General features: G+C 48.2%; 2 protein-coding genes across 9 annotated transcripts in view; both read right to left on the reverse strand.

Annotated features, from left to right (window-relative positions):
* Window positions 1-3,094, reverse strand: part of BCAS3 (BCAS3 microtubule associated cell migration factor) — a 295,445-nt gene extending 292,351 nt beyond the window's left edge. For all 8 annotated transcript variants that reach the window (XM_063174268.1, XM_063174266.1, XM_063174267.1 and 5 more), the window contains exons 1-2: window positions 3,013-3,094; window positions 1,509-1,595 (exon numbers count right to left, since the gene is read on the reverse strand). In XM_063174268.1, coding sequence (XP_063030338.1) covers window positions 1,509-1,579 — 71 coding nt within the window. In that variant the 5' untranslated portion in view covers window positions 1,580-1,595; window positions 3,013-3,094. The remainder of the gene's footprint in view (window positions 1-1,508; window positions 1,596-3,012) is intronic.
* A 2,231-nt stretch (window positions 3,095-5,325) lies between these two features.
* Window positions 5,326-24,128, reverse strand: PPM1D (protein phosphatase, Mg2+/Mn2+ dependent 1D). The gene is made up of 6 exons (XM_063173621.1): window positions 23,632-24,128; window positions 19,391-19,619; window positions 16,752-16,876; window positions 10,733-10,923; window positions 9,707-9,946; window positions 5,326-6,706 (listed from the first exon to the last, which is right to left on the reverse strand). The coding sequence occupies exons 1-6, from the start codon at window positions 24,068-24,070 to the stop codon at window positions 6,197-6,199; spliced, it is 1,734 nt and encodes a 577-aa protein (XP_063029691.1). The 5' UTR covers window positions 24,071-24,128; the 3' UTR covers window positions 5,326-6,196.
* Window positions 24,129-26,971: the final 2,843 nt, after the last annotated feature.

Raw genomic sequence — 26,971 nt, forward strand, 5'->3', positions numbered from 1 at the left:
CAGCCATCCCAGGATTTCTGCATCCCACACTGTCCCACTCAGCTTTAGGCTCAGCCCTTACAAATGAGCTGTGCTTCCTCCTGGGCTGATTCCTCTCTGATTTATGTAGGTCAGCCCAGCTGCCCCTGCACACCTTTATTAAAATGCCTGGCCACAGGTGAGAATTAAACACAGTGTCTGAGGCTGATGCCAAGCAGCCACAGTCATGCTGCCTTCGTGGCTCAGCTCATGCAATGCACATTTTCCCCTCTGCCCAAGCACATCTTGAACACCAGCTGATGTTTGGGAGGTGTTTTATTCACAGTGTGTGCTCTAAATCTCCTCCAAAGTTGAAAAAAAAATTCCAGGGAGATGTCTTGAAAGTGGTTAAAAACAACATAACCCACAAAAAAAGCCCAATCTTCCTTTAATAATGATGTAGAAAATTAACATGAGCAGCAGAATGCTGCTGAGTGCTCAGCACACACAGATTCATCAAAAAAAATGACATTTTTGAGGCACAAACAGGTACCTCCAGAACAAAACATGATGCTTAAAAAAAGAACAAATAATCATCTTCAGAACAATCAACTTCTTACAGTATTTTTTCTATTATAATACATTTAAAGCACATTTTGAAGAAAATGTTGTTACAGAGAGGAAATGCATTTGTTGAGGAATTTTGGCACATTAAAAAAAATGGCTGCAGGACAAAGTTCAAACACAATTTTTTGTGCTACAACAATCAGTTTCTTGTGATCTCCAATAAAAATGAAGTGAACCTTGTTTCTGGAAATACAGAGTTATCTCCAAGGGCACAGTAACACCCCCTGAAGTGGACATTTCCATATGATACATTTTGTAGCAGCATAAACATCCCAAGGAAGGAAGAAAAATTGCTACAAAACTCCTTTAACAGACAAAGACCATAAATCTTCTGGGCTGTGTTACAGCCAAAGGGCTTTTTTGCCATGAAATCCTTCCCATGTGCACACAGGATGCCCAGGCACAAAAAGTGTTTGGCAGGTGCTCTGATCAGAAGAATGGAGCTTCTTCCTTTTTTCTTGGTTTTGTTCTTTTAATAAAATAAAATTTTAAAAATCCACAATTCTTCTTCCTGGAGGACTTTAATGACAAGTTTTGTGTGCTTTAACACATCCACTCCTGGGGCAAGGTGTTGTTTAAAAGAAGAGCCAGAAAGGATCACAAGTGGCACATCCCTCTGGCCTAAGGATGGCATCACTCTTCTACCCTGCAATGTTTGTACAGCAAAATGGTGCAAATAACAACAAAACTTGGCAGTAATTAGCTGTTAAATATGTAGCTTTGGTGTGTAAAAGATGGGATCCCAGTTAGGGAGACAGAAATGCCACGTGCTGACTTTATTGGACAACGCTCAACGCCGCCAAACTGCAGCGTCAACACAAGCTGGATTTGGGGGGGAAAATCCCAAACCAGCTCAGGCTGGGCTCTTCCACAAGAAAATCAACCCCTTTTCAGAAAGGGCTGCTCTTCTAGAAGGTTCTTACGTGGCAGCTTGAGGGCGAACCACCACTCCTCCAGTGCAGCGGCTGGGGCGGCGCGGGGACTCGGTCGCCATTGTTGCGGGCACACACCTGCAGCAAACACAGCACTTTCAATAAAACTGCCACAAAATTGGTTATTCCACAAGTTCTTCACGTGTTCTTCAGGGTGGTGAGAGAGAAATTTCACTCACACACACCTGCAGGACTCTTTACAGCACTTTTTTAATGAGAAAAAGAAAATCTCGCACCAAGCGGGAAACTCCTATCACTGCAGCTCCTGGAATGTTTGTGAAAATACAAAACCAAACCCCACACACCTGCATGATAAAGTGGAAAGTTATCTCAAACTGTGCTGGGTGATCTTTAAGGAGCCCTCCAACCCAAACCACTCTGATTCCATGATTAAAGATAGTGGTACAGGGACACAGCTGTCATCACCATTACACAAACCCACTATTTCCTAATGGGCTGCTGGCTCAGAAAACAATTATATAAAAATAACATGCAGTCACAATTGCAGTGTACTGTACTTATGAAAACATGGGTTACATTGCAGCTCACACATTCTGCTGCTTTATGCCAGCTTTTTGTGCCATCCTCAAGCTTTTCTTCACAGTTCTGCTCTCCAGGGGAAATTTCTGTGTGACATTCCTACAGGCAGAAAGCACCTGAGGAGCACCCCAGATCCCAGCCAGCTCCTCAGGGAACCCCTCAGCTGCTCTGTGCTGTCCTCCCACCCCAAACCTGTTTTACTTTTCCAAAGTAAAAGAAAAGGCCAAATCCCCAAGGAGGTATCAGTTATCAGCATCATTTCACGTCCGGCCACACTCTGCAAGGACCAGCCCATTAAGGGAGGGAGAATAACCGCTCAGAAATTAACATCAAAACAATAATTAGTAACAAAACGTTCAGCAACACAACAGCAGCCTGACACACGCGCCGAGGAACCTCGAAAGGCGAAATGTCACGGAAAGAATGAAATCACCTCACGGAAAGGATGAAATCATCCACGGACACCCGCCCGTGCCGTGCCCCGAGTGCCAGCACCTTACGGCACCCCGGCCCGAGGGAAGCGAGCCCGGGACCGTCCCAGCCCCGGCTCTGGGCCTGGGCACGGCCGCGCCTCAGCGCGGGGCACCCGCGGGGCCGCCCGACCCTGCGGAGCCCCGGCAGCGGCCGGGCCGGCCTGGGCACCTCCGCCGCCGCTATTGAGCAACTCCGCACAAACACCGCGACCCGCCCGGCCTCTCTCCCGCCGCCGCCCGGAGAGCGGGGCCGCGGCCTCCCGGAGCGCGCCCACCCCGCCGGCCGCCCCTCGCTCCGCACCCCGCGCCCTCCGCCCGCAGCTGCCGGGGGTCCCCCAGGCCTCACGGGCGGGCCTGCCCTGCCCGCCGCCCCCCGCTCCGGCCGCTGCCCGGCCCGGCCGCCCCGCGGGGCCGCTCCGAGCCGCCGCAGCGCTGCCCCGAGCGCGGCCCCGTCGCGCACCCCCGGCCCGGGCCGCCCTCACCTGCCGGGCTCCCGGCGCCACTGACACTGTTTGGGACCCCCCGGGCAATGACACCCAGCGCACCGCGCCCGCAGCCAATCGGAGCGCGCTGGGGGCGGGCCGCGTCCCGCTCTCAACCAATCGGCAGCCGCGCTGCTTGGCAGTGGGCGGGGCGCGGCGGGACGCGGCCGGGGCGGCGAAAGGCGGGCGGCGCTGCCCCCCCCGCCGCGCGCCCCGCGGCTTTGTTTACATCGGGGATCTCGCGAGAGCCGCCGCGCGCCGGGGCCCGCCCCGCGCACGTGGGGCGGGGAGGGGCGGAAGGGAGAGGCGGGGCCGGATTGGCGGGGAGGGGTGGGCGGATCCGCGCGCGGTGACGTCACTGGGAGGGCGGGGTTTTGTGGGGGGGAGGGTGAGGGACCCTGAGGGACCCTGAGGGACCGTGAGGGGACGTGAGGGGACGTGAGGGGACGTGAGGGCGGGACCCGCTCGGAGGGGTCTGGGGAAGGTGCGGAACGAGCAGAACGCCGCAGGCAGACAGCCCCGGCAAGGGGGAAAGGCCGCGGGGCCGAGGCGTCCCCCAGCTGGAGGTCTCCAGGCTGCAGAGCCCGGGGACAGCGCAGGATCCTGAGGGACAGGAGCTGCTGCTCCTCAGAGCTGGGGTGCTGCGGCAGCGCTGGAGACACGGCTGAGGAGCGGCCTCAAAAGCCCCAAAGGGGCTCCGAGAGCCATGGAGAGAGACTTTGGACAAGGGCCTGGAGTGACAGGACACAGGGTATGGCTTCACACTGTCACAGGGTGGGTTTTGATTATACAAATAAATGTGAGGGAATTGAGGTCCTGGCACAGGGTGCCCAGAGCAGCTGTGGCTGCCCCATCCCTGGAGTGTCCAAGGCCAGCTCAGAGCAGCCTGGGACAGTGGGAGGTGACCCTGCCCGTGATGTTTAAGTTCTCCTCCAGCCCAGCGCAGTGTGTGATTTATGTTTGCAGGTGTCCAGCACTGCCCAGATGCCTCAGGGTGACACACGGGGCCCTGGTTCAGGTTTCCAGACAGTGGCACCAGGTCAGGAGGGGGTGACCTGCTCTGGGAATGCACCTGACTCCTGTGACAGCACCATCATCCACATACCAGAAGAATGAAACAGTGACTGAAAACATCCACCAAGTGCCTGTGAGCAGCTTTATACAGATTACAGCTTTATTTCGCAAGAAAAAGTTGGAACTCAGGTTTGATCTTACCAAAGGAGCCTCTGTGAACATACCAGGTGTAAATTCCCCTGTATCAGCTTTGAATATTCATTTCAGAGAAGTCAAATGATAGAAGAGGTGGGCAAAGCATACCCAGGAGTAAAACACTGCCAGTTTCTGTCATCAGGGCACTTTCTGTCCAGTGCAGTTAATCCTCACCATCATCCAGGAGATTCCCCAGGAAAAATTGTAGGGTTGGGTTCATTTATTAAGAGTAAAAAAGAAAAACAAAAGGTGGGGAAGCCCAAGTTTATAATGGCTTGAGGAAACTTCAATGAAGCTCACATTTCTGAATGCAGCAGAACTCCATGGAAACTTGAATTTTGCTTCTGTGTAGAGCAAAAACCCTGGGAAATTCACTATAAATCTTTTAATTTTGCATATTTCCCTTATTAGTAGTAACACAGTCATCTAACCGAGGTGTTGGAGTCACTCTTTGGAAGGTTCAATGCAGACTAATTGGAAACAGGTAATTATTGTTGTTGCCAGGCAGTCGCCCCACACAGTTGTGGCCTCTGCAGCCTTTCCTGCCCATCTGGGGCAGAATTTCAACATCACAGCAATACTTTATGAAGTGAAGTTTCACAGAAATAAATCCTTGCAGGATCCAATTTGGACAGGCTGCTTCTTTCATCTCCTGAGGCAGCGCTGTGTTCCCAGCATGGATGAAAGGGAATATTTTCAGGAATAAAATCCCCTGGGATTTCTGTCACCATGGTAACACATATAGATAGCAGGCCTGCTTCCAAGCCAGGTTTTATTGTTCCAGCAGTAAAGAACTGGCTTCTACAAATAACCAGCCTGGAATAAAGTACTGCCCTTTTGCTTTCCCAGCAAAATAAAATTTTTAAAATTTAATATATTGCTACAGTTAACTATTCAAGATCAAGTGCCAAGATCAGCTCTGCCATAAATCTAACTGGGATGTCTTGTTTCCTAAGCCACAGTGAGAAAGGGGAGAGTATTCACATATTTAATTAACACCAGATAAATATGAATATTTTTGTAATAATAAATTCATATTTCACTGCTGAATACATACCAGAACTCAAGCCTGAAATACAAATAAAAAAATAAAAAGCATCCCCATCAAATTTTCATGTGTTTTATTGAGGTGAACATACACATGGTCCACATAGTCAATGAAAATAGTCATAAAATAATTTAAGAACTTGTGTGGAAAGGTATTAGCAGCACCATTGGTATTGGAATAGCAGAAAACACATCTCAGGAGGGCAGTGATGCCTGGAGAAAATGCCATCATTGGAACAGGGATGGGAATGGCTCTGTGGGATGCTCGGGGGAGGTGGAGTTTTTAAAACACACTTTTTTTGCTAAATACTTTTGACGATTATTGTTACAAAAAATACAACTAAATAAGATACTGCATAGTATTTTAATTAACATAAAATCGACATTGAGGTGTGTAAAGCAAGACTCAAATCTCTGCTTCCACATACATTTCATTTCTGAGTAGAGAAATCTAAAATTTAAAACGAAAATATAGACCTAGTGTATTCTCTAAAAGACACACTTTAGGTGGAACGTATCAGACTACGAAAATACATATCTTCCATTCTGTTTAATAATTTACTTTAGTTAAAAAGTTGTGAAATTCTCCTCACAAGAAGCGTATACAAATTGATGACTTTAGTAAATTAACAAAAAGGATTATTTTACTTTTTGTTTTGTTTTTGTGGGTTTTTTTTAAAACAAGGCTTAGCCCCGCAGTAACAATTATACAAGGAAGAAAAGAGACTACATTTATATGAAGGAATACAAATTTACACACATTTTACAGTGACTTTTACCCTACACATCTACAAAATTCACAGTTATAATACAAGCAAGTACAAGGCTGGGATAAAGCTGTCGGATACCAAAAAAAGTTCCTACTTTAAAAAAACCAAACCGATCAGGGGGAAGAGCTGGCATCGGGCGCGGCCGCGGCGGGGGAGGCTCAGCAGACGCACAGCGCTTTGCGGGGCGGGTGGAACAGGGAGCTGCTGAGCTTCTTCTGCCCGCGGAGGCTGCGCCGCATGGCCAGCCTGCCGGGGCTGCTGCCCTCCCCCGGGCCCCGCGCCGGGCCCCGCCGCGGCTTCTTCAGCGCCGGGCCCGAGTTGGATTCCTCCAGAGTCCGCTTAAAGCTGCCCGGGGGCGGCCGCTCCGCCTCCTGCGCCTTGCCGTGCCCGCCAGGGGACACCTTGAAGCCTTTTTGGTCCGAGTTGGAAGGGGAGAGGCTGACCGACAAACCATTGCTGTAGGATTCCTGGAGCCTCAGCGCCAGGGCTTTGCTGCACTTCTCCTCCTGCGGGGCTGAATCCTTGGGGGTTCCTCCTGAGGAAGGTAAACTGCTTTTGGCAATCTCGTTTGGCAGCTCCAGGTATTTTTCTGAGAGCGTGTTGCTGTGCAGGAGGGGAGGAATGGGCTCAGCAGAGTTCAGCCGTGGCCAGGGGTCATCTTCTGTGAGCTGAGGAAAACAAAAACAAAATACTTAAGAATAAATATAACGATAGAATCGCAAAGTTATTTGGGAAGGATCTGCAGGATCCCTTATTCCAAACTCTGCCATGAGCACAGACACCTCCCACCATCCCAGCTTGCTCCCATCCCACCTGGCCTTGGACACTGCCAGGGACTGACTTTGTCCCGTGAGAGTACAGACAGTGCGTGGCACTTTCAGAATTCCCCTAAACCTTATCAAAAGCAGGAAAATCCTGCTCCACAGCAGGCTCAGCCTCTCTCCCTGCTGAGAGGGGGAAACAATTCCAGCTGGGGCTGTGAAGTGCAGCTGCAGAACACGAGGGATCTGCAGGCAGCTGCTGGGAACTCAGGGAAAAGCAGAGCCTGAAACCTCTGTGATCCTCAGCAGCATTTCCACACCCAGCCAGGACTCCCCACCAGACCTGGCAGAGGCACTGCCCTCTGATTTGTGTGTGGTCAGTGGCCAAAGGGCAGCAAGAGCCTCCTGACCTTGGTCATGTCCAGCACTCTCAGTCACTGCACAATCAGGCCAGCAGGGCTGGACAAACTCCTGCTCAGCTGCCACACAGAGGGGCAGTGGCAGACACAAAAATATTCCTGATTGCAGTGCAAAGTGACACTTTCATTGCCCATGGATCCCTCACAGCACATCCCCTGGGAAGCACAGGCACCCAGGTGCCAGGAACCAGGCACTTCCTAAACCTGACCCTCATCTCTTCTGTGGTTCTGCCTCATTCTCAGTTCTACCAACAGGAAAATGGGGACAAGACTTGCTCTCACTATCCACAGGGGGATTATGGAAATTAGTGTTTATGCAGCACCCTGAAGATAGGAATTCTGACCTTATTAAAGATTTAATTGTAATTGTCCCTGGTTACTCAGTGAGTCCTCCAGAAGTGAATTTCAAGGCCACACTCCACTCCCCCAGTGGAAGGCAAATGGCAGTTATTATTTTAAGAAAATCATGTGCTGCAGAGTGAAATGCACCCAGCTGAAACAGCCAGGGACACATCTCAGGTGAGTAAACAGATGCTTCTGAACCCACAACCCAGAACAACTCCAGGTTTAACAAAATGCATTCCAAAAGAAAAGATAATCAGGATTGTTCCCAGCATCCACACTGGTTTTCCAGTGGCTGTCCATGTGTGGACAAAACCATTTGGATACCATTCCTTTACCACATTTAGCAACAAGAGGGAAGACCCTTATGAAAGGAATTTTAAAGGTTATTCTCCATCTCAGTTGCTGCAGAACCCAGGAGGAACCAGATCACACACAGAGAGGAGCTCTGGCAACACTCCTTCAGCTGCTCCATTTAATTTCTGACATTGTGTCACATAAAACTTCATTTTATGGTTTTTATTGTGCAAGACCTTTCATGTTGTGGCTCTTTTCCCCAGCATCTCCTGCTGGTGCAAACAGCTGAGACTGCAGCAGCTCTGGGGAGCCAAGGAGAGGCACAGGATGCAGTGCAGGAGAGTGATGGAACAACACAGGAAAACAAACCACCAATCACCAACTGAATTTCTCAACAATCCAATCAATCTTCCTCACTGGCCTCAGGAACACTGAAATTAATTTGGTATTAGTAATTGCTGCCAGAAGGACAAGCAATTAAGAAACTTTGTTTTCCATCTATTTTTGAATTAATTGTTTTGGCAGGTAGCAGCTGTCAGGCATCAAGGCCACCCCTGCTTCTCTCACAGAAACTGTGATTGAAAAATTTAGGAGCACTTACAATTTAATTTTTTCCTCAAGATTTTGCTAGGTTTAAAACCCTTTCCATGGATTTTGCTCTGCTAGATGAAAGGGGAGGAGACAAAGTTGAAGCTTGCCATTTTATTAGCAGCTTGTTTCTCCCAAGGGAATGTTTAAAACTCCCTTTCTAATTTCTGCTTTCTTTTCCTTTGCCCAAAGGACAATTATCTGAAGATTCTGCAGAACATCAAAGGACAGTGACTTAAATCAGGAGCAGCTGGTAATTACTGAAACAAACAGCCACTCATAACTACACTCCAGTTCTTAGAGGGGGGGAAGAAAAGCCACAAAACAACAAAACAAAAACCCTCTGAAGAACTCTGCTTTATGTTAACAGCTCAAACTTGCAGCCTCCAGAAAGACCTTATGTTATGATGTCACTGCTTCAACAAAGAACATCACATCAACCAAAGGAAGATAATGAGATCTCCTAGTACAGAAAGAAAATGTTCTTTACAGCAACATGTGTTGGAACCAATTTAACCTTAAAAGAAATAAAATAAAAGCCCAACACCAGCACAACCACACCAACCCAAATGAAAGCATACCCTGTCAGGAACAGGTTCACAATCTGCAATCCCTGGGCTGGGCAAGCTACACAAGCACCTGGCAAGGCAGGAAGAGAAACTGCAGCGCAGCCTTGTTTCCTAAGGGGGTGTGTTGGATGGTTTTTTAATACCTCTGAGCCCCACTCTGCTTCCTGTCTGTCTCAAAAGGCTGCCTTGAATCTTGGGGAGGACCTCAGGAAACTTTAAGAAACAATGCATTTCAAGGTTTGTAAAGTAACTGCACTAATTTCTTCCAGAATAGAGAGGAAGCACAGATAAACAACCAGCAGCAATTCTGGAATTCATACATTGGAACACCAAAGGCAGAGTGCTAAAGTTCTTTAATAAACATGGTTAAAAGTTGGTCCAGTCCTCAAACCTTTGCAAGTAGAAGTATTGAGGATATAACTTGTAGCTTTCATAGAATATCCAGAGCTGGAAGAGACCCACAAAGGCAACACCAGGTTTCAACTGACTGAGCCAATCTCAGTGATAGATTATCTAGACATATGCAGTTCAAAATTAAAATTAAAAATTAATTAAAAATTTAAAATAGCAACACTCAACAGCGATGCCAATTGACTGCTCAGGAGTTCCTGCGAGTGTTTCTGCATCTCTGGCAGCGTTCCAGTCACCCCGGGCAGCCGGGGGAGGCAGAGGGGGGCCTGGGGCACCCTTACCTTGAGGGGGGGTGTGCAGCAGCGGGAGGGGGGCAGGCTGCTGCAGTCGGGGCTGCTGTAGCTGGGCCCCTCGGCCAGGTTGAGCACCAGCTCCTCGTCGCCGTCCCAGCGGCCGCGCTCGCGCAGGGGCGCGATGCAGATGACGATGGCGCTCGTGTTGTCCGCCCGCAGCATCCGCTGCCTCCAGCGGCCCAGGGCACGGCCCACCAGCATCCGGGCACAGGACTGCCGGGCCTCGCCCTGGGGACAGAGGGACAGAGTCACACAGAGCCACCAAACACACACAGAGCCACCAAACACACACAGAGCCACCAGCATCCGGGCACAGGACTGCCGTGCCTCGCTCTGGGGACACTGTCACACAGAGCTACCCCCAAGGCACCTTGGGCCACACACACTCCTAACAAACCATGCCCACAGCAGCCCCAGAAATGCCAATTAAAACATCTTCCTTCTCAAATCTACCTTTAAGTCAGTTTGTGGCACGTTCCACATACACACAGAGCTTTAAACAGCACTAGGAGCTCGAAACACAGCAGTAGCTTGTCAGAGGTTGGAACACAACCTACAGGCTTTGCAAAGTCTCTCATGGGGCTCACAGAGTGTTTACTCTCTGATGCTCCAATATAAATTCTCAACTGTTTTGTAAAATAAATCAGAGAGTAATTTAATTCAGTCTAAACAGTCTGCATTATAGCATGCACCTTAATGTGAAATAAATTTAACGTTCAGACAGCATTTTGTGTAACTTCCTTAGAGAAGAAACTCATTATCTCCGTTATTACTCACAGACAGCACCCTGCCAGTCAAATTTCCCCAAAACATAAGGCAAATAATTTAAACAATGTTAGTACCCATGGTATTTACCATCAGCCACATTGTAACAGCTTTTATGTCGTGGCAAAACCATCAATCTGCCCCAACCCCACCAACTCCATCGGGTGCTTCTCATCCCCACCAGGCTGAACAGATTTTAGAGGTAACAAGGATGAGATTTCCACCCTGACTTCTGGCCACTGCCCTCACCATGAAATATTTCTTCTCCTCGTGATCCTGGCACATGGAGATGGCATCCTGAGGGGGGATCATGTTCCAGAGCCCGTCACTGCCAAGGATGATGTACTTGTGCTTCTGGGGGTCAATGGTGTGCACGCTGGTGTCGGGCTCAGGGGACACCACAAACTCCCCACTGTAGAAGTCGTAGCTCCAGAGATCACCTGGCAAAGCACAAAATGGGTTGGAATTGTTACACAGCACGTGAGGAATCCCACTCTTGGAAAACAGAGGAAAATGTTCCTTCCCAGGAAATCCATCAAAATCAGCCTTGAGTCACCAGCAGGAACATAAAGAAATTCCAGCCCAGTCACTGCTCAGCTGCTGCCACCTTTTAATCCTCTTTAGACTAAACCAAGCTGTAATCAGAGGTGTTCCACTCTCTTAAAACAAGTATTTGTGGAAAAAGGAGAAATGAAACAGATTAATACCTAGAAAATGGTGAAACCTTAACCACTCTCCAGACTAAAATCTATCTGAATTGAGCCTCTCCTTAAACAGAAATAAAACCTGATTTTGTTGATCCCACACCAAACATGCCAATATTCGTGTGTGCAGGTGCCACAGGGAAGGCACAAAGCAAAAAGCAAAGGAGGAGCCTGAAGCCTTTTCCCTGCTCAATTCCCTGTGCCATCGCTCGAGCATCCCTGCAGGGCACGGGGGGCAGGAGCAGCCCGTGCCGGGGCTGGGCAGCAGCCACAGGAACAGGGCCCTGCAGGGAGGCAGCACAGAGCAGCTCCAGCCTCTCCCCAGGACGGCCCCGTGCAGGGAACATTGCTATTTTTAAATCCCTCTCACCGTGTGAATGGATCTGGGGTCACCTCAGCAGAAACAAAGCTGAACAACGCAGCAAATCATGCCCTGGCTCAAGAGCTCCCTCCAAACCATCCTCGAGTAAAAACCACTCCAGCAGAAAAATGCATTGCCACAGCAATTTATTTCAATTATATTTATCAAGTACTCTTGAAAAATTAAAAACCTTTTCTAAGGCTAGGCCTTCAAATCAAGAATAATAATAATTTGTCCTAACACCTCTTTTAAAAATTTATTTCCAGGTTCACAAACAGCTTCCTGTGGCGATAAGCAGCAAAAAGTAACATTATTATTAGTTGCAAGCACTGGTTACATTTTTGTGTGCAGAACACACAGCTTTAAAAGCAGAAATTAATTGAACTGTCAGAGCCGAGCAGCAAACAGAAGCTCCACAACTCAAGAGTCAGGTTTTGTCAGGCTTTTCCTTTGCTTTCTGCTGGACAAAGCCTGGAGCTTCTTCCACATCCATCAGCACCCTTTTAAAGACAATAAATAAGCTTTTTGTCTTCCTCCTCGCCTCCATTAGCTTTGCCCTAAGCTATCAACCAGTTGAAAAGACTTTTCCAGAAGCAGGAAAGGGAATACTCCAACTCAATTACCCCACTCCAGCGCAGCCCGGCCTCATTAGAGCCCCGATTGCCCCTCCGCAGCCCCACAAGCACACGCTGCTAATGAGCGCTAATTAAAAGCCAAGCCCGCTCCTACAGAGGTGCACTCGGGCTCCCGACAAAGCCAGCTGGCAGCGAGATCAAAATAAACCCTGGAACAGGAGAGCTGAGCAAGGAGTGCAGGTGAATCGCCATGGAAAGTGCTCCCGCACCCCTCACATCCTGTCAGCCGCAGCGGGTAAAAACAGCAAACAGCAAAACATGCGATATCCTTACACCTCCAGTTTGTTCGTGCTCATGTAGGAGAAATGACAAAACGTTATGAGCTGAATCGGGTTTTTAATTAAAAACACCGTGCTGGGTGATAAAAATAACCCGATGTTCATTAATTTGGGTTCTTTAGCCTGTGTGTGTCATCCTGTCCATCTGCTCCCTCCCCGAGGAAACAGCCAAGCCATGCCCACGCTGACTGCAGGGATCTGCTCCAAAATCCTCACAGGAGAGCTGGGAATATCACCAGGGGCTGCTCCAAGGATTCCAAACTCCTGAGGGCACACAGAGACCCCACAGAGACTCCTGGGGGCACACAGAGACCCCACAGACCCTCCAACCCTGAGCCCACCAAGGCCAGCCCATGGGGAGAAGGACATTTACAGTTTTATTTTGTGTTTTCCCCTGAAGGGCAGAGCTCCCCAGCCTAAGGCAAAGCTTTTTGGAGCTGCTGCCCAGCTGTGCCCCCCATCCCTGCCCAGCTGGAGAGTTTTACAGCCCAGCAGTACCAACCTGCAGAGGAATTTTCTGTGGCAGCCTCTGTCACAGCTCTGGGAAGGGCAAAGGGAGAGGAGAGCAGCCAGAGAGCACAGAACACGTTTCCCTGAGCATTGCAGAGTTTCCCTGAGCACTTCAGAGCTCTCTGAAGTCTTTAATTGTGTTCCAAAGCAAGCAGACAGAGCAGTGACCCTCTGGGATGTGCCAGAGGCTGCAGTGCCAGGCTCTCAGGATTCCATTTCAGAGCCAGACTATTTTTGTTCTGAATTAAAACCCAAACATTTACAAAACTCTTGACAATCTTGTTCTTTAAAAACTTACACACTGGGAGTATTCCTTTGCATATTTCTTTTCCAAACCAAAGGGAAATAAAGTTATTAATGCAGTTCCTTCCATATCTTCCAGAAAAACCTGTTTCTTAGAATAATATACAGAGATCTACACTGCATCTCACAAAGTGAAATAGATGTTTGAAATCAGATACTAAAGGAGCAGGAAACTAATTTAGCTGCCTGTGAGAATATATCAGACTAGGCAGTCTCTCTTACTGTTACCTTATAAAATCCTACAACAAAGCCACTCCTAAGTCAAGTGCTGCCAGGGAACAATGGCAGCTACAACCAAAAACACCCTCACGTAAGTGGGCTGGATTGGATTAAACCCAAAGCCTTCTTAGAGCTAAAGCATGTCCAGAAATTACATAAATCAAGTCTTTCATTTCAGTTGCTGGAGATGCCGTTTTGCATATAAAAGGGGCTTTTGATTTTAATAGAGGAAAGAATACTTTCATAACTCAGTCCAAAACAAAACCTCAGACTGATTAATCCCAGATCTTTTTAAACCAAAGTTTTTCTCCACAGGTGCCCTCACAGGATGTGTTACACACAGATCCCAGAGCAAAGCACACACTGCATTTGGCACTGCACATTTATTGTTTTGTCTCAGGGCTGGAGAAAACTGTACGAGATATCCTGAGGACAAGAGAGGAATCCCAAATGCACCCCAAGTTTGTCTGGTTTTATAGAGATAAAACAGAAAAGCAATTATCAATAGGAGCTGGAAATTGCTGTAAATACAACTTCTACAATTCCATGTGATTCAGGTTCATAGCCTGCAACGGAGCAGGAAGGAAAAACTGAGTGGCAGCTGTGCCCACTCTGTTTGGTAATTTAATGTGAAAAACAGTAAAATAAACAACCCTAAAATCTTACACAGCAATTTCCTCAGATCATTTGAGGCCAGCCACAGCCTCTTCCCCAGGATTTCATGGAATGTGCATTCAGAGAGCTCCACAAAGCAGCTCTGGCATGCAGTCAGATGTTCTGGAACAGCTCCCCGGCCCTGTCAAAGATCCTGCAGCAGCTCCACGTGCATCCCCTGCTCTGGTTCACAACTGCTCCTAGAGGGCAGCAGGAAATTCCTGCATGCTGGAGGCTGCTCCGCTGAAACAGGGCTGAGCCTGATTCGTTCCTACAGAAAACCCAGGGAGAGCAGAGTTCACGTTCCCACAGGAGGGAGTGCTTGAACCAAGGGGCTCCTGGCTCAGCTTTCATCATTCATTCACTGAAACACCTCCCAAACAGCTCCAGCAGTGCCAGGCAATCCCTCAGCACACATTCAAGAGTATCTATTGCAGGGCAAATCAGTATTTAAAAAAAAAAGAAAATATGTTCTCATTGCCCAGAAAAGGTCAGCAGAAGTAGCTGTGAAAACACAGAACCACAGATTGAAATGGTTTGTTAGGAGACACAGAAAGCTGCTGGGTGCATTAAACATCTCACAGATGCTCTACAGGGACAGCACAAAGCCCAAATAGTTCTGACTTGTTCTGGGGCTATAAATAAATCAAGCATTATTTAAATACTTAAACACAGCCACTGTGCATACCAGAAATGATTATTTGAGGGCAGAAGGGCACTTCTGACAATCAGAATGGGGAAGGGTATGTCAGCAGAATTCATCTGGCCACAAGGATTTCCTCTGCACCAGGAATTTCTGCTGCCTGAGTGCAGCTTTTCCACAGTGCTTTACTCCTGTATTCCTATTTTATTTCCAAAACCTTTCCTCAACTCCTTAACAGTGCACTAGACCTAAAGACTGGGGGATGACATTGCATCAAAATATTTTAAAGTGTGGTCAGAGAGAGACACTTAAAACATCATTTATGATCTAAATTTTAGGGATTTTAATCAGATAATCTCCCAGATTCTAAATATAAATTCCCAACTCTAAGTTTTTCTCATTGTCCTGCTAAAATTTTTTACCCAGGTTGGGACCAGGCAGGAGGGGAGGCTGTCCCAGCATGAGGTTTGAGCTTTCAAATCCCAGAATTGATAAGAGATAGGTGCTCCCATTTTTGGACCTGAAAACTCTCATTAATCCTCTCTTCATGCACTTGCTGGCCAAGAATGCACTGGGGGCTACCAAATGCATGGTTCCCTGAATTCCCATCTGCACACAAACCCCAGCCAAACCCTTCTGCTCAGCTGCTGGGAGCAATCAGACCAAAGGCCAGCCAGCTCTTTGGACAGACAACAATCCCAGGAAGAAAAGATGAATCCAAATTAAGTGTTCACATTTTGCAATCCAGGAGGAACACCTCCCTGTCCTGCAGGAGTGTGCTGCTCAGGGGATGAAGGTTTTTTGTTACTCATCTATTAGCTCCAAAGGATTCACTCAAATCATTAAGTCAGTTCTCCTGACCACAAAATAAATTCTATCCTACCTGAAATATGACACATAAGGACTTTCAAATACTGAGAAAAAGTCCTTAAAATTAAAATTTTCAGTTTTCAGGCACCTGTGACTCCTTGCTTGACACACAGCTGACTCTTCCACCTTCATTGTCACTGCAAAATTCTCCTTAACTCTGGACAAACCCCTGTGGCACAGCTATTCCTGCCTGTGAAATCAGACACAGGCAGGCTGTGGAATGAGGCTCCCAGAACAGCCTGTCCCCATGGGCACTGCCAGCTGACCCAGGGGCACTGCCAAGCTGCCAGCCAGGAATTCCAGCACAGCTCCCACAGGGAAACCACAATCCCATCAAACAAACTATGCTGGGTGTACCTGCACAGAAAACTCCTCACTGCACAAAGGAGAGAACATGAACAGCCAAAGACTGGCATTCTGCAGTGGAATTTAAGGAGAAAAATGACCAGAAACACTAACACTCATGGGTAAGAGATACCAAATAATTCAGTGAAGAAGTACTTCCCAAAAAAAAATCATCACAGGATATTGCAGGACAATTTCTAGTCCTGCAAGATCCCTTTCTGTCCTTGGAATGAGGTGCTCCTCAAAGACAGCTCCTCTCATTTCTAGTGCTCCCATAAAGGCAAGTTAAAATTAAATAGATTTAACTTTCATTTCATTCTGTGCCAAGTCTTAAAAAAATATTCTCCACAAAAGAAACACTGAAGCAATTCATACACCATCCAGCAAAACTTCATTTCTGGTGCAAATGGAAACGTGCAAGCCCTGTGTGTCTCCAGGAGGGAGAGCACATTTGTCTCCTTCTCACTGAGATAACGTGGCTGTAATTTTTGACTAGCTGGTGGCAAAACTAAATCCCATCCTTGTAGGGCTGACACTGAAAACCCTGAAAGTTAGAAGTCACGTTCTTTCCTCTCCAATTTTAATCTCTTTTTAATCTCTCCACAATCACAGCATTATTCAAAAAACACAGTATAATTGCATTAAAAACACACTTTCAAGGGCCAGACTGCGAGAAGGCAGGTGAGGAGAGCCCTGTGCATTGTGTGCTGGGCAAAGGCAGGGCTGAGCAGAGCTCAGGGACTCACCCAGGGCTCTGGCCACGGCCAGGAAGGGGATCTGGTCGATGACGGTGCTGCGGCGCACGGGGCCGTTGTGGCTCAGCCGGGGCCTCTTCCACACCACACGGTTCACACCAGACTTGTTGATCACACTGCGAGCACACACAGGGACAGGGGTTAGCAACAGCAGCGGTGCCAACGAGGAAAAGCAGGTAAGTGTGCAAATGTGGAGGTAATAATGATGGCAAGTTCCTATTTCAAAACACATGACAGCACTTTGTTTGATATCGTTCCATATCCAAGGGGAAAAGTAAGAGATGAAGGGCAGAAGAAAATAAAAACCAAGGTAATGAAGACCTGGAAGAAATTCTGGCTGGTTACAAAATATGCAAGATTGTCTTTTTAATCTGTCAGAGTCAGAGCAGAACTGAATTTGCCTCCCTCAGATGAGGACCATCAACAGCAGCTCATCAGGTGTCAATTCCTCCTTCACTCTTCTCCATCTCCCAAAGTTTGGCTGCACAGAGCAGCATGGCACCCTTGAAACAACAGCAAAGGAAGAGCAGCCTCCTGGAAGGATTTGCTTGATGGAAGGAACACCAACAGGAGGCAGACACAAAAGAGGAATTGTCCTGGGCCTGTGTGTGCAGGAAGCAGGAGATGGGAGAACAGCTCTGCATTTGCATGTGAACACCTGCTCTGAGCACTGAGCACTGCTTTGGCTCTCCCAGGTGGCACTGCAGGAGCTGCAGAGCAAATAACTGGGGCAGCTGTGTCAGGCAGGGAAGGGAGAAGAACAAATATGAACCATCAAGGAATAAGAGCTAATGAACCCAGGAACCAGCAAAGCTCAGTCCCAACCAAGTTAGGAGCTGGACACTTGAAAGTTCCTTTCATCCAAGGAACACCCATTGGTAATTAGAAACTGAGCAGCTCTGGAACAGCCTCAGGATTCCTCATGCTGAAGCCATTCAAGATGCACTTCCTGACACTTCAAAGGCCTTAACAACAAGGGCATGTTCTGCTCTATCCAGAGCACGGCACGGTCACAAACACCACATCCTAAAACCTGATCTCATCCACTCGTACAGCTGATGACCACACAGAGCTCACTATTGGAAAAAAAAACCTCATCCCACACTCAGACTGTTACTGGGAAATGGCATTTTAATGGAAGACTCCCTCATGCTCTCTCATTAAGTGTTCCCAGTTTGCTCTGATGAAAGACAAGGCATTCCCAAGCACAGCTGCACTTCCACCTCACTCCCACCACATGCCTCACAGCCAGCCTGGGAAAAACAGGAGGAGCACCAGCAAAAATTTTTGAAAAATTAAAAATTAACCATTCCTGTCAATACTAAGGTTCAGGGAATGGTTTTCTGCACCTTCAGACTTCCAACCTCTGAGAAATGTACAGCAAAAGTGCCCCTGATTAACTCCCACCTGGCAGAGCCACAAATATCTGCAGGTTAATGGCTGACAGGGCTCCCACATGAACGATGGCAGCAGGAAAACCTCCAGTGATCCCTGCTGGAGGAGCAGACCGTGCCCATCCATCTGGTGAGCACCAGGAGGACACAGAGTTCCCAGAGCCCAGCCCTGGGGCTGTCCCCAGACATTTGTGCCACCTAAGAGAGCCCTGCCTGCTCCCCCTGACTGCCAGGGAGCACACCCAGCCCAGCTCTGCCACGGGAGGAATGGCTCCTGCAAGGACAGCTGCTAAACTGTGCTGTCAGAACAGCAAAGGGGGGATTTTGTTTCAAATCCAGGATTTTTCTCAGGTTCCCTAAGCAGAGGCTTTGAGGAGTCCATTCAAGAGCTGCCATTGTCATCTCAGGCACAATGCAGCATGCCTGAGAAATCAGAGTGCTGGGACAAACTGGATATTCTAGACCTCCTATCATTTCACCCACAAGAAAAGGCAATTTGCACAACCTGAAGGTTCCTCAGAATTTAAAGGGAAATAGGCCAAAAATTAACATCTCTGCTTGCAAAGTTGTTGGTGAACATTTAGAACTGTAAGCACACCTCAGCTGTGTGATCCACCAGGAAATTAAAGTTCTGGATACACCATAAACCACTAACAAAAAACACAACCATGTAACAATGGATCCCTGTAATTTATTCCCCAGTAAGCTGTAAGAAAAATTAAGAGGACAAAAGAGAAATAGCTGAGATTCAGCTCCTTGTGTGCCCTCCCACAACAAGCTCAGGCTTAGCTCAGTGAGAGCAGACAAACCTACCTGTGGCATTTTCTGGGGTCCCCTGTGGCAGGAAGGAATAAATCTGATTCCATGTTCTAATTTATTATTTTATGATAAGACTAATTTATTACTTTATGATATTATATAAAAGAATGCTATACTAAAGAATAGAGAAAGGATACAGACAGAAGGCTGAAAGACAATAACTAAAAACTTGTGACTCTCTTCAGAGCCTCGACACAGCTGAGCCATAATTGGCCAATAAGTAAAAACAATTCAGTTTAAATCAATGAACAATCACCTGTTGGTAAACAATGTCCAAACCACATTCCAAAGCAGCAAAACACAGGAGAAGCAATGAGATAATATTGTTTTCCTTTTTCTCTGAGGCTTTCTCAGCTTCCCAGGAGAAGAATCCTGGGCAAGGGGATTTTCCCAGAAAAATAAGACAGTGCCACCTACCTGCCCCCAAGGCCTTCAATCCTCTCCCTCTCCTTGGGAAGCTCTGGCTTGTGGTCCTGTGTCACCTCCACAGCTCTCACAAAGTCATCCTTGGGGTCGTCCTGCACCCCCAGCACCACCCCCGAGTCCCCCACGTGTGCCACGTACATCTTGGAGCCGCGGATGATCACCACGCTGGCCGTGGTGCCCGACGTGCTGGGCAGCCCTGTCATGGTCTTGGGCCACTCTGCTGCAGGGAGAAACCAGGCAAAAAACAGAGAGAAAGCACAGGGTTAGCTCTGGGGAACTGGGAATGGGGTCTCAGGGGGTTGTGGGGTGTGATGTCCCCCCCACTCATTTAACATCCTTCCCCAGCCTCAGGATCAAAGCACCACAACAGGGTTCTAAAAACTGTCCCCCCTCTGGTTTGATATGCCAAGCATCACTAGAAGAACATGGGGAAGATTTTGTGCTCCTTGGGGCTGAACAGGATCAATCCAGTGTTTCATTGAGATTCGCTCTTCATTTCCCTGTCTGAAGTAGTAGAAATGTCCTAAATTCAGTTACTGTGTCTGGGTATTTGATTGGCAATCAGGATTTGTGGACATTCCTGATTCCCTTGGAAGGAAGAAAAACTACTTTACTTTCATAGGCTGAACAGCAAAATTTTGTGCTGAATGACATCTCAAATGTTTTACTCAAGCTTACCTTTGGAGAGCTGCATAATTCAGACTATCTCAGTGTGCTCCCCTTAAATTCTACAGGAGATATCCCTGGAATTCAGAGCAATAACACAGCTACACCTGGTGAGGGAAATCTCCTTCCTCAACTGCTCTGCCCTCAAAGCACTTCTATGAACTTGCTGTTACACTACACTCTCCAATTACATCCCATCTCAGTTTTTCTTTTACTCCTTCTCTATTTTTGTGTCAACACAACTTGATTTTTCCCCCAAAGTGCACAAACTGACAGACAACACCCCAAGGGGCCACAAACCCAGCCACACCACCCTCCTCCCAGCCCAGCACCCACAAAGGCAGGCTCAGCTCCCAGTTATCAGTTGGTTCCCAGTGCCAGCAGCAGCCTCATGTTTCTCCTTGGCTGCACCCACTCAGACAAGCTCCAAAGGGAGCCTCATCTCCCTGTCACATTCTATCTCCTGCTCTTCACAAGTCAGGCTCACACAGCACCACACAAAAACTCCACTGTGACACAAGCTGTTTGCAGGAAATACCCAGCTCAGGCTGCCAAAGCACTGCATCCTCGGTTTCTGCCTGTGGCACAACAAACACACGGCAAATAAACACACCAGGAGAGAAAAGGAAAGCACAGTTATACCTTACCCTCTGTGAAAACTGATATTTTAACCTTCTAAAGCGTTAAACAAAATCAAAACAAAATGAGGACCTTAAGTTCTAGTAGCACTGATTGATGCTCAGGTGCCTGAGGGAAGAAGACATGGAAGAGAGCTGATGGAAAAGGAGAATTTGGAGATGTAGAATTCACAGGCAGTATGAAGGTAAAAGTTGCATTTCAAGCTACCAAGACATCCAGCACAATTTAATCATTTAAGTTCCAACAGTTCCAGCTTTGTGCTCAAAATACTAAAATGCACTTTCTCCCTAGGAGCAGCTTTATTTCAAGAACACAAACATTCAATCAGCTTATTGGAAGTACTTTGTCTGGCAGTTTTAACTGAGGATATTAAATCTAACACATTCCAAAAGGAAAGCAAACAAGGGAAGGAGCCAAGTGGTAATGAGGACTTCAACCATGCACTTAACAGAAAACAAGCTGCAACTAATGAATTTCTGTCAGTGTAACAACCCCTGAACAGCAATAAAATGTATTAAAGAGTCAAATCAGTCTTTATGGGGATGGGGAGCAGAGAGAAGGAAATCACCCACTTGTGGGAGAAGGAATGATGCAGCAGCCTCAGATTTTAGGCTCAATAAAATCAGGAATTATCTGCCTGTCATCCAGAGACTGCAGTTCATGCCTTGCTCCCAGTTTTCTCCAGAGATTGTGTCTCACCAGGAGACACCAAAGTGCCAGAACTGCTGGGTTTTCTTCTGATCTCAAGCATTAAAATCAAATCCACGGACCCAGCTCCTCCAGGGATCAGGAGCACCAACAGCACATATTTCTAAAACATACCCCTCCCCGTGCTTGAAAACCACTGCCCTTCACACTCAGCTTTGTAACTTTGACCTCATAAACTCAACCCATTCAGTACCTTCCAAAATGAACTCTCACTCCAGAAAGACCTTTGGCATTCAGAGAATTTTATTACTACAGAATTAATGCCAAAAATGATCACCAGTGACAAATGGGCATTTTTCTGGTACTGTCATGATCAGTGTGGTTTGTGTCTATCAGGGGACACCCACAGAACCTCCAACAACCAAGAGAGCAGTTGAGTCCAAGTTCCCTTCCAACAGCCCACTGAAAGCTCCATCCTCCACCCCAAAATCCCAAACCATTCTCCCACACACCTCAAGGCACCAACACAGCCAGTCTCCATTTCGTGCCCACAGTGTCACCAACACACAGATAAAAGCTGCTGCTTTACACGTGGTAATGTGGAAAATGATTGCCTGTCAGTAGAATTCCCACTGGGCCTCCAGAACAGGATGAAGTAATAAAGCAGAGATAATGATGGGCCTGTCCCACAGAGCCCGGGCTGCTCAGCACGTGCAGCAGGAACCAGGAGGAGCAAACACGCTCTGGAGTTTACCAAACAGCCCACCTCGGAGTGCCACCAAAGCCAGAGCTGGGCTGTTTCTCACAACAATTCCAATTGCTTCCACAGCCCCGGTGCTGTTTGCTAAACACCATCACTGAACAGAGCTCCCTGCACTCTCCTCCTCCTGCCTCGGTGCTCACACAGAGTTCCAGTGACAAATTACACACCAGGGACTCGACAGCCAGAAAACTGAGCTCCTTATCTGCCCCCACCCCGTGCCACGTCCCCCTGTTCACACATTTTGCTCCTTATCAGCCAGCCCTGCAGCCCAGGAGGCTGCACACCCCATTGCCAAGGATGTGGTCAAGTTCTGGTGCTTCTAAAACTCACACCCTTCCCTCTGTACCCTCAAACTTACTGTTCCTTCCCCCAATATCTCCTCAAGTATCTGACATTTGCACAACTTCTCTATTTTGCTATTCAAGAAAAAGGAAAATGAAACTGTTTTGAAACTATAATTACCCCACACCCCTCCTGAATCACCCACTGAAAGCTCAAGGTGCACTGAGTGCAATTCTTGCTTTTCAGGTTTCCCTCCCAAGCCCAGCTGTCACTGTCACTATTCTGGATCCAGTTCTACCGTGTTCCACACCTCCCTTCACACACTGAACCCTGCTCTTGCTTTTTCTCTGAGGCTTTTGCATGCCTAAATGCACAAGTAATACACTCACATTCTACACATTCTATATAAACAACGCTCTAAGTCAGAACCTTCACCTCAGGAAGAAAAAAAAAAACCTTTCAGAAACTTCAACTGCGGCCTCAGAAGACCTCGGGGAGAGGGATGAGTACAGGAATGGTGACTGTCACTTGTCTGGGCATGCTCCTGTCCTTAACGCGGACTTATTTACAGCGTCCATGCTACTGCACCTAATCAACTAATACATACATAAATACAAAATAACGATATATACAGCTATATCTATCAAAACCATCCTGAGGATACTAAGTGCGTTTTCTATTTATCAGGGACCTTGAGTATTACCCCATGCTCACACATGAACGAGTTATAAACCAGACACAATTTCAATCCCTCCATCAGGACTCAGAAAAACAGTCAGAAGCACTGTTATGGAAAAAACCACCGTTCCCAGCCCATTTCAGTTTGTTAAAATTACTTTTTTTCCCCTTTTCATGACGCAAGGGAAATGCAAGGGGGGAGTTCAGTGCGATTACCCAAGGCAACAAGATTAAGACCTTCCTAATGAATCGAAGTTGGAAATTACCGCCTAACACCCCGAAAACAAACTGCAGCCCTAGCATCGCCCCATGCCCAGCTACGTAACACAGCAGCGTATGCTCGCCCCGTGTTTACATCTCTGCTCTCCCAGCGTGCCCTCCAGTGTTCCTCGTTCTCCCGAATTATCGGCCGGGCTGCCCTCCCGCCTCCGCCGCGATTCCCGGCGCGGGGACGGCAGCAGGGATTTAGGGAGGGAGGCGCTCACAATAGTGCGGGAGAGGGGGAGCAAAGGCGGCGGGGGCGGCCGGGGGCAGCGGAGGCTCCGCGGGCACTTACGCAGCTTTTTCCACATGGCGCGGTGGCAGGCGATGAAGCCCTTGCGCAGGGCCGCGCACACCTCGGCGGGCTCGGCCGAGCAGAATCCCTTCTGCTTCTTGATGAAGCCCCACAGGTTCTCCCGGGCGAACTGGGCCGCCTCCCGCCCGCCGTGCCCGTCGCACACGGCGAAGAAGGCGACGGAGCGGCGCGGCCGCCGCCCGGGGCCGGTGCCGGGGGGCTGCGCTCCGTCCTCGGCCGCCCGCGGGGTCCCTCCCCGCCGCCGCCCGCTCTCGGCCGGGGGCTCGGCGGCGCCGGGGCCTGCGGGCGCCGCTCCGCCTTTGTGCGCCCCGGCCGGCGGCGGCTCGGGCTCCACCACGATGTGGGTCACGTCCTCCATGTATTTCCTGCCGCCCTGGTCGGAGAACACGCTCACCCCGAGCGCGTACGGCCCCTCCATGGGGAGAAGGGGGGCGGCTCCGCGCGGCGCTCCCGCCGCTGCCCGCCCGCCGACGACTATTGCCGGAGACGGCGGCGCTCGGGCATGTCCGCGGCGGCCCGGGCCGCTCCCGCTGCCGCTCGCTGCGCCCGCCGGAACGGGAACGGGCCCGGCCCGCCCAGCGCCCCCTGCCGGCCCCGCCGCGGCGGAAGGGGCGGCGGGCGCGGCCCGGGCTCCGCGGCGCCCCCTGCGGCCGGCGGAGATCGCAAAACGACCCAGCCCGGGCGGGACGGGACGGGACCCACCGGGAGCCTCCGGTCCTGCTGCTGACACCACAACAACCCTCACTGGGCAGCCCTGGCAGCGCTGTGCGAACGCTCCGGGAGCTCCGGCAGCCTCGGGGCCGTGCCCGTTCCCTGGGGAGCCCGGGCAGCGCCAGCGCTGGGGGGAAGAGCCTTTCCCTGATCTCCCGCCCGACACAAGTTCAGGCCGCTCCCTCCGGTGCTGTCGCTGCTCAGCAGAGATCGGGGTCTGCCCCTGCTCTCGCCTTCACAAGAAAGGTGTAGAGAGCCATGAGTGTCCCTCGGGTCCCTTCCACCACACGAGCTCCAAAAGGGCTTCACAGAGCTCAGCATCGCAAGCAGGATGAAGAACGGGAAGCGCAATATTGCTCCCCTTGCTCCAGGAACTGTTACTCAGCCCTCCTGTCTCCCCCTGCTCCAGGAGCCCCACTGTTACTCAGATCCCCATCTTTCCCTGCTCCAGGAGCCCCACTGTTACTCAGACCCCCATCTTTCCCTGCTCCTTGCTTTCATTCCTATTTTCTCACTCGATTCCCACCCATGACCCCTCTGGAATTACACATCCCAGCACCGTTTTATGCTCGTGACCATTTCAGACGTTTCCTTCACGCTGGAGGGGTTTGTGCATTTCGTTTTTATAGCTGAAATTCCAGAGGCTGTTTTACTGCCAGCTCCCAGAGCCCCTTCTCACTACAGCGAAAACCACCACAGAATTTTGCAAAAATACTTGCCTGGAGATAATTGTTTGGCTTAAGGACTGCAAGCCCTTTGGATTTCCTTCCATCAACCACATTAAAGTCAGCAGTATTTAAAAAATAAAAAGGATACAACAAAGCTTTGGGTTCCTGGAGAGCTGAGGGATTTGCAAACCTGTTACAACCATTAATGAATTAATCCACACTAATCCTATCAGGTAAGGATCCCTTCCTACTTTACAGGTGTTTATACCCTCAGATCAATCACCAGATCATCAACCCCAATATAGAATTGCTTTAAAAATCTGACCATAGCAGTATTTTATATAAATATATTGGGCATTTCAGCAGTGTGTAAAGGGGGCGAAGACCAAATTGAGCTTTACGCAATCCCAAACACCACAATGTATCGCTATTTCCCTCTTAATTAACATTAAAACCATGGACATGACACATCAATGGTTAAGCCTGCATTGCCACACACATCACAGGACATTTTTAATTACAAAGTAGCCAGAAAACAAACAAACTAACTTGAAACTGTCAACCAAAAAAAAAAAAAAAAACCAAAACATTGTCACAGAGACAGCTAAAGCCCATTGCTCCCAAAAAAGTGCAATATCCCTATTTCATAGCTGGATAAGTGCAGCCAGAGACGTTGTCATGTGAGGAATAGCCTCATTCAATAAAGGCAATGCTTTCCTGAATAATTTTGAGTGGAAAATCACAATCTACTCCAGGAACAGAACCACACAGAGAGGCTCCTACCCCTGCTCTTTACAGAAACATACTTTAGGTAGTCTGGTAAAAAGAAGGAAACAAAGGAAAAAACCAATTATTATGGAAGAAATTCCTTTTCAAACCTTAAGGTATTTCTGTATTTTTATATGCAAGTGTTGCTTTTGCCTTCCCAAGTGAAAAAATGCCTCATTTCTGTCACTACTCCTACAATTGAGACAATAGCCATATAAATCCTACCTACACTCACAAATTCAATCAAATTACAATGCATTAAAGATGGTTTTGCCTGCAACAACTGCACTCTCCAAACTGCTGTTTGGAAAAGCAAACTGCTTCAAGATTTACAGGGCACACAACCAGCAGATCCTGCAGCAACTCAAACCATATTTCTGCATTTTCTTCTGAAGTCCTTCAGCTCACAAAAAACCCCCTTCAACTAAACCAGACCCTCACAGAAATAGGAACATATAAAACTTGAAGATGTAGGGAGAAAAATTTCTAATAAAGGTAAAGTTTGATGCATGGAGAAAAACTTTGAATAAAGATGAAGCTTGACAGAAAGTGCCACTGCCATTTCCAAACCCCAGGACCTAAGGAACAGGCAATAACTGAAGGGCAATTTAGCAATTTTTATGCACCCTTGATGCTTTTATGAAAATGAGGAGTGCTTTTCTTGGTTTATGCATAAAGGAAGCAAATGCTAAGCAGAAACTGCCCTTGGTTCTTCAGCTATGTATTTCTGTTGCAGAAGTCAGGTTAAACCACTCACAGTTAAAAGCTTTTTTATGTAAAAATTAAATTCATTTCACATAAAATGTTTCTAACCCAAACACAATCAGATATTTACTTTACTGTAATGATAGCTTATCCTCGTTTTGTCTAAGTTGCTGAAACAAACCTCCCTCAGAATGCTCTGGTTCAACTGACTTAAATAATTTCTCAAAATTAAAGGCAATGGTTCCTTTTGTGATGAACAGTTCTGTTTTTCTTCTAACTGGGGCCTAAAAAAAAATCTCAAATAGGCTTAAACTAAATTAGTTACATTTTTTACACCAGAATTCTATCTTTTCAGCTGTATCAGACAATCAAAAGAAACAAGCCAGGTACATTTAAATTCTTCCTAATTCCCCACCCCAGTGTGCTGCTGGGTGGGCAGCATCCTGCCCTTTCCTCCCTGGCAGCTT

This window comes from Melospiza melodia, chromosome 21 (genome assembly GCF_035770615.1).
Source record: "Melospiza melodia melodia isolate bMelMel2 chromosome 21, bMelMel2.pri, whole genome shotgun sequence".
Taxonomy (NCBI): Eukaryota; Metazoa; Chordata; class Aves; order Passeriformes; family Passerellidae; genus Melospiza; species Melospiza melodia.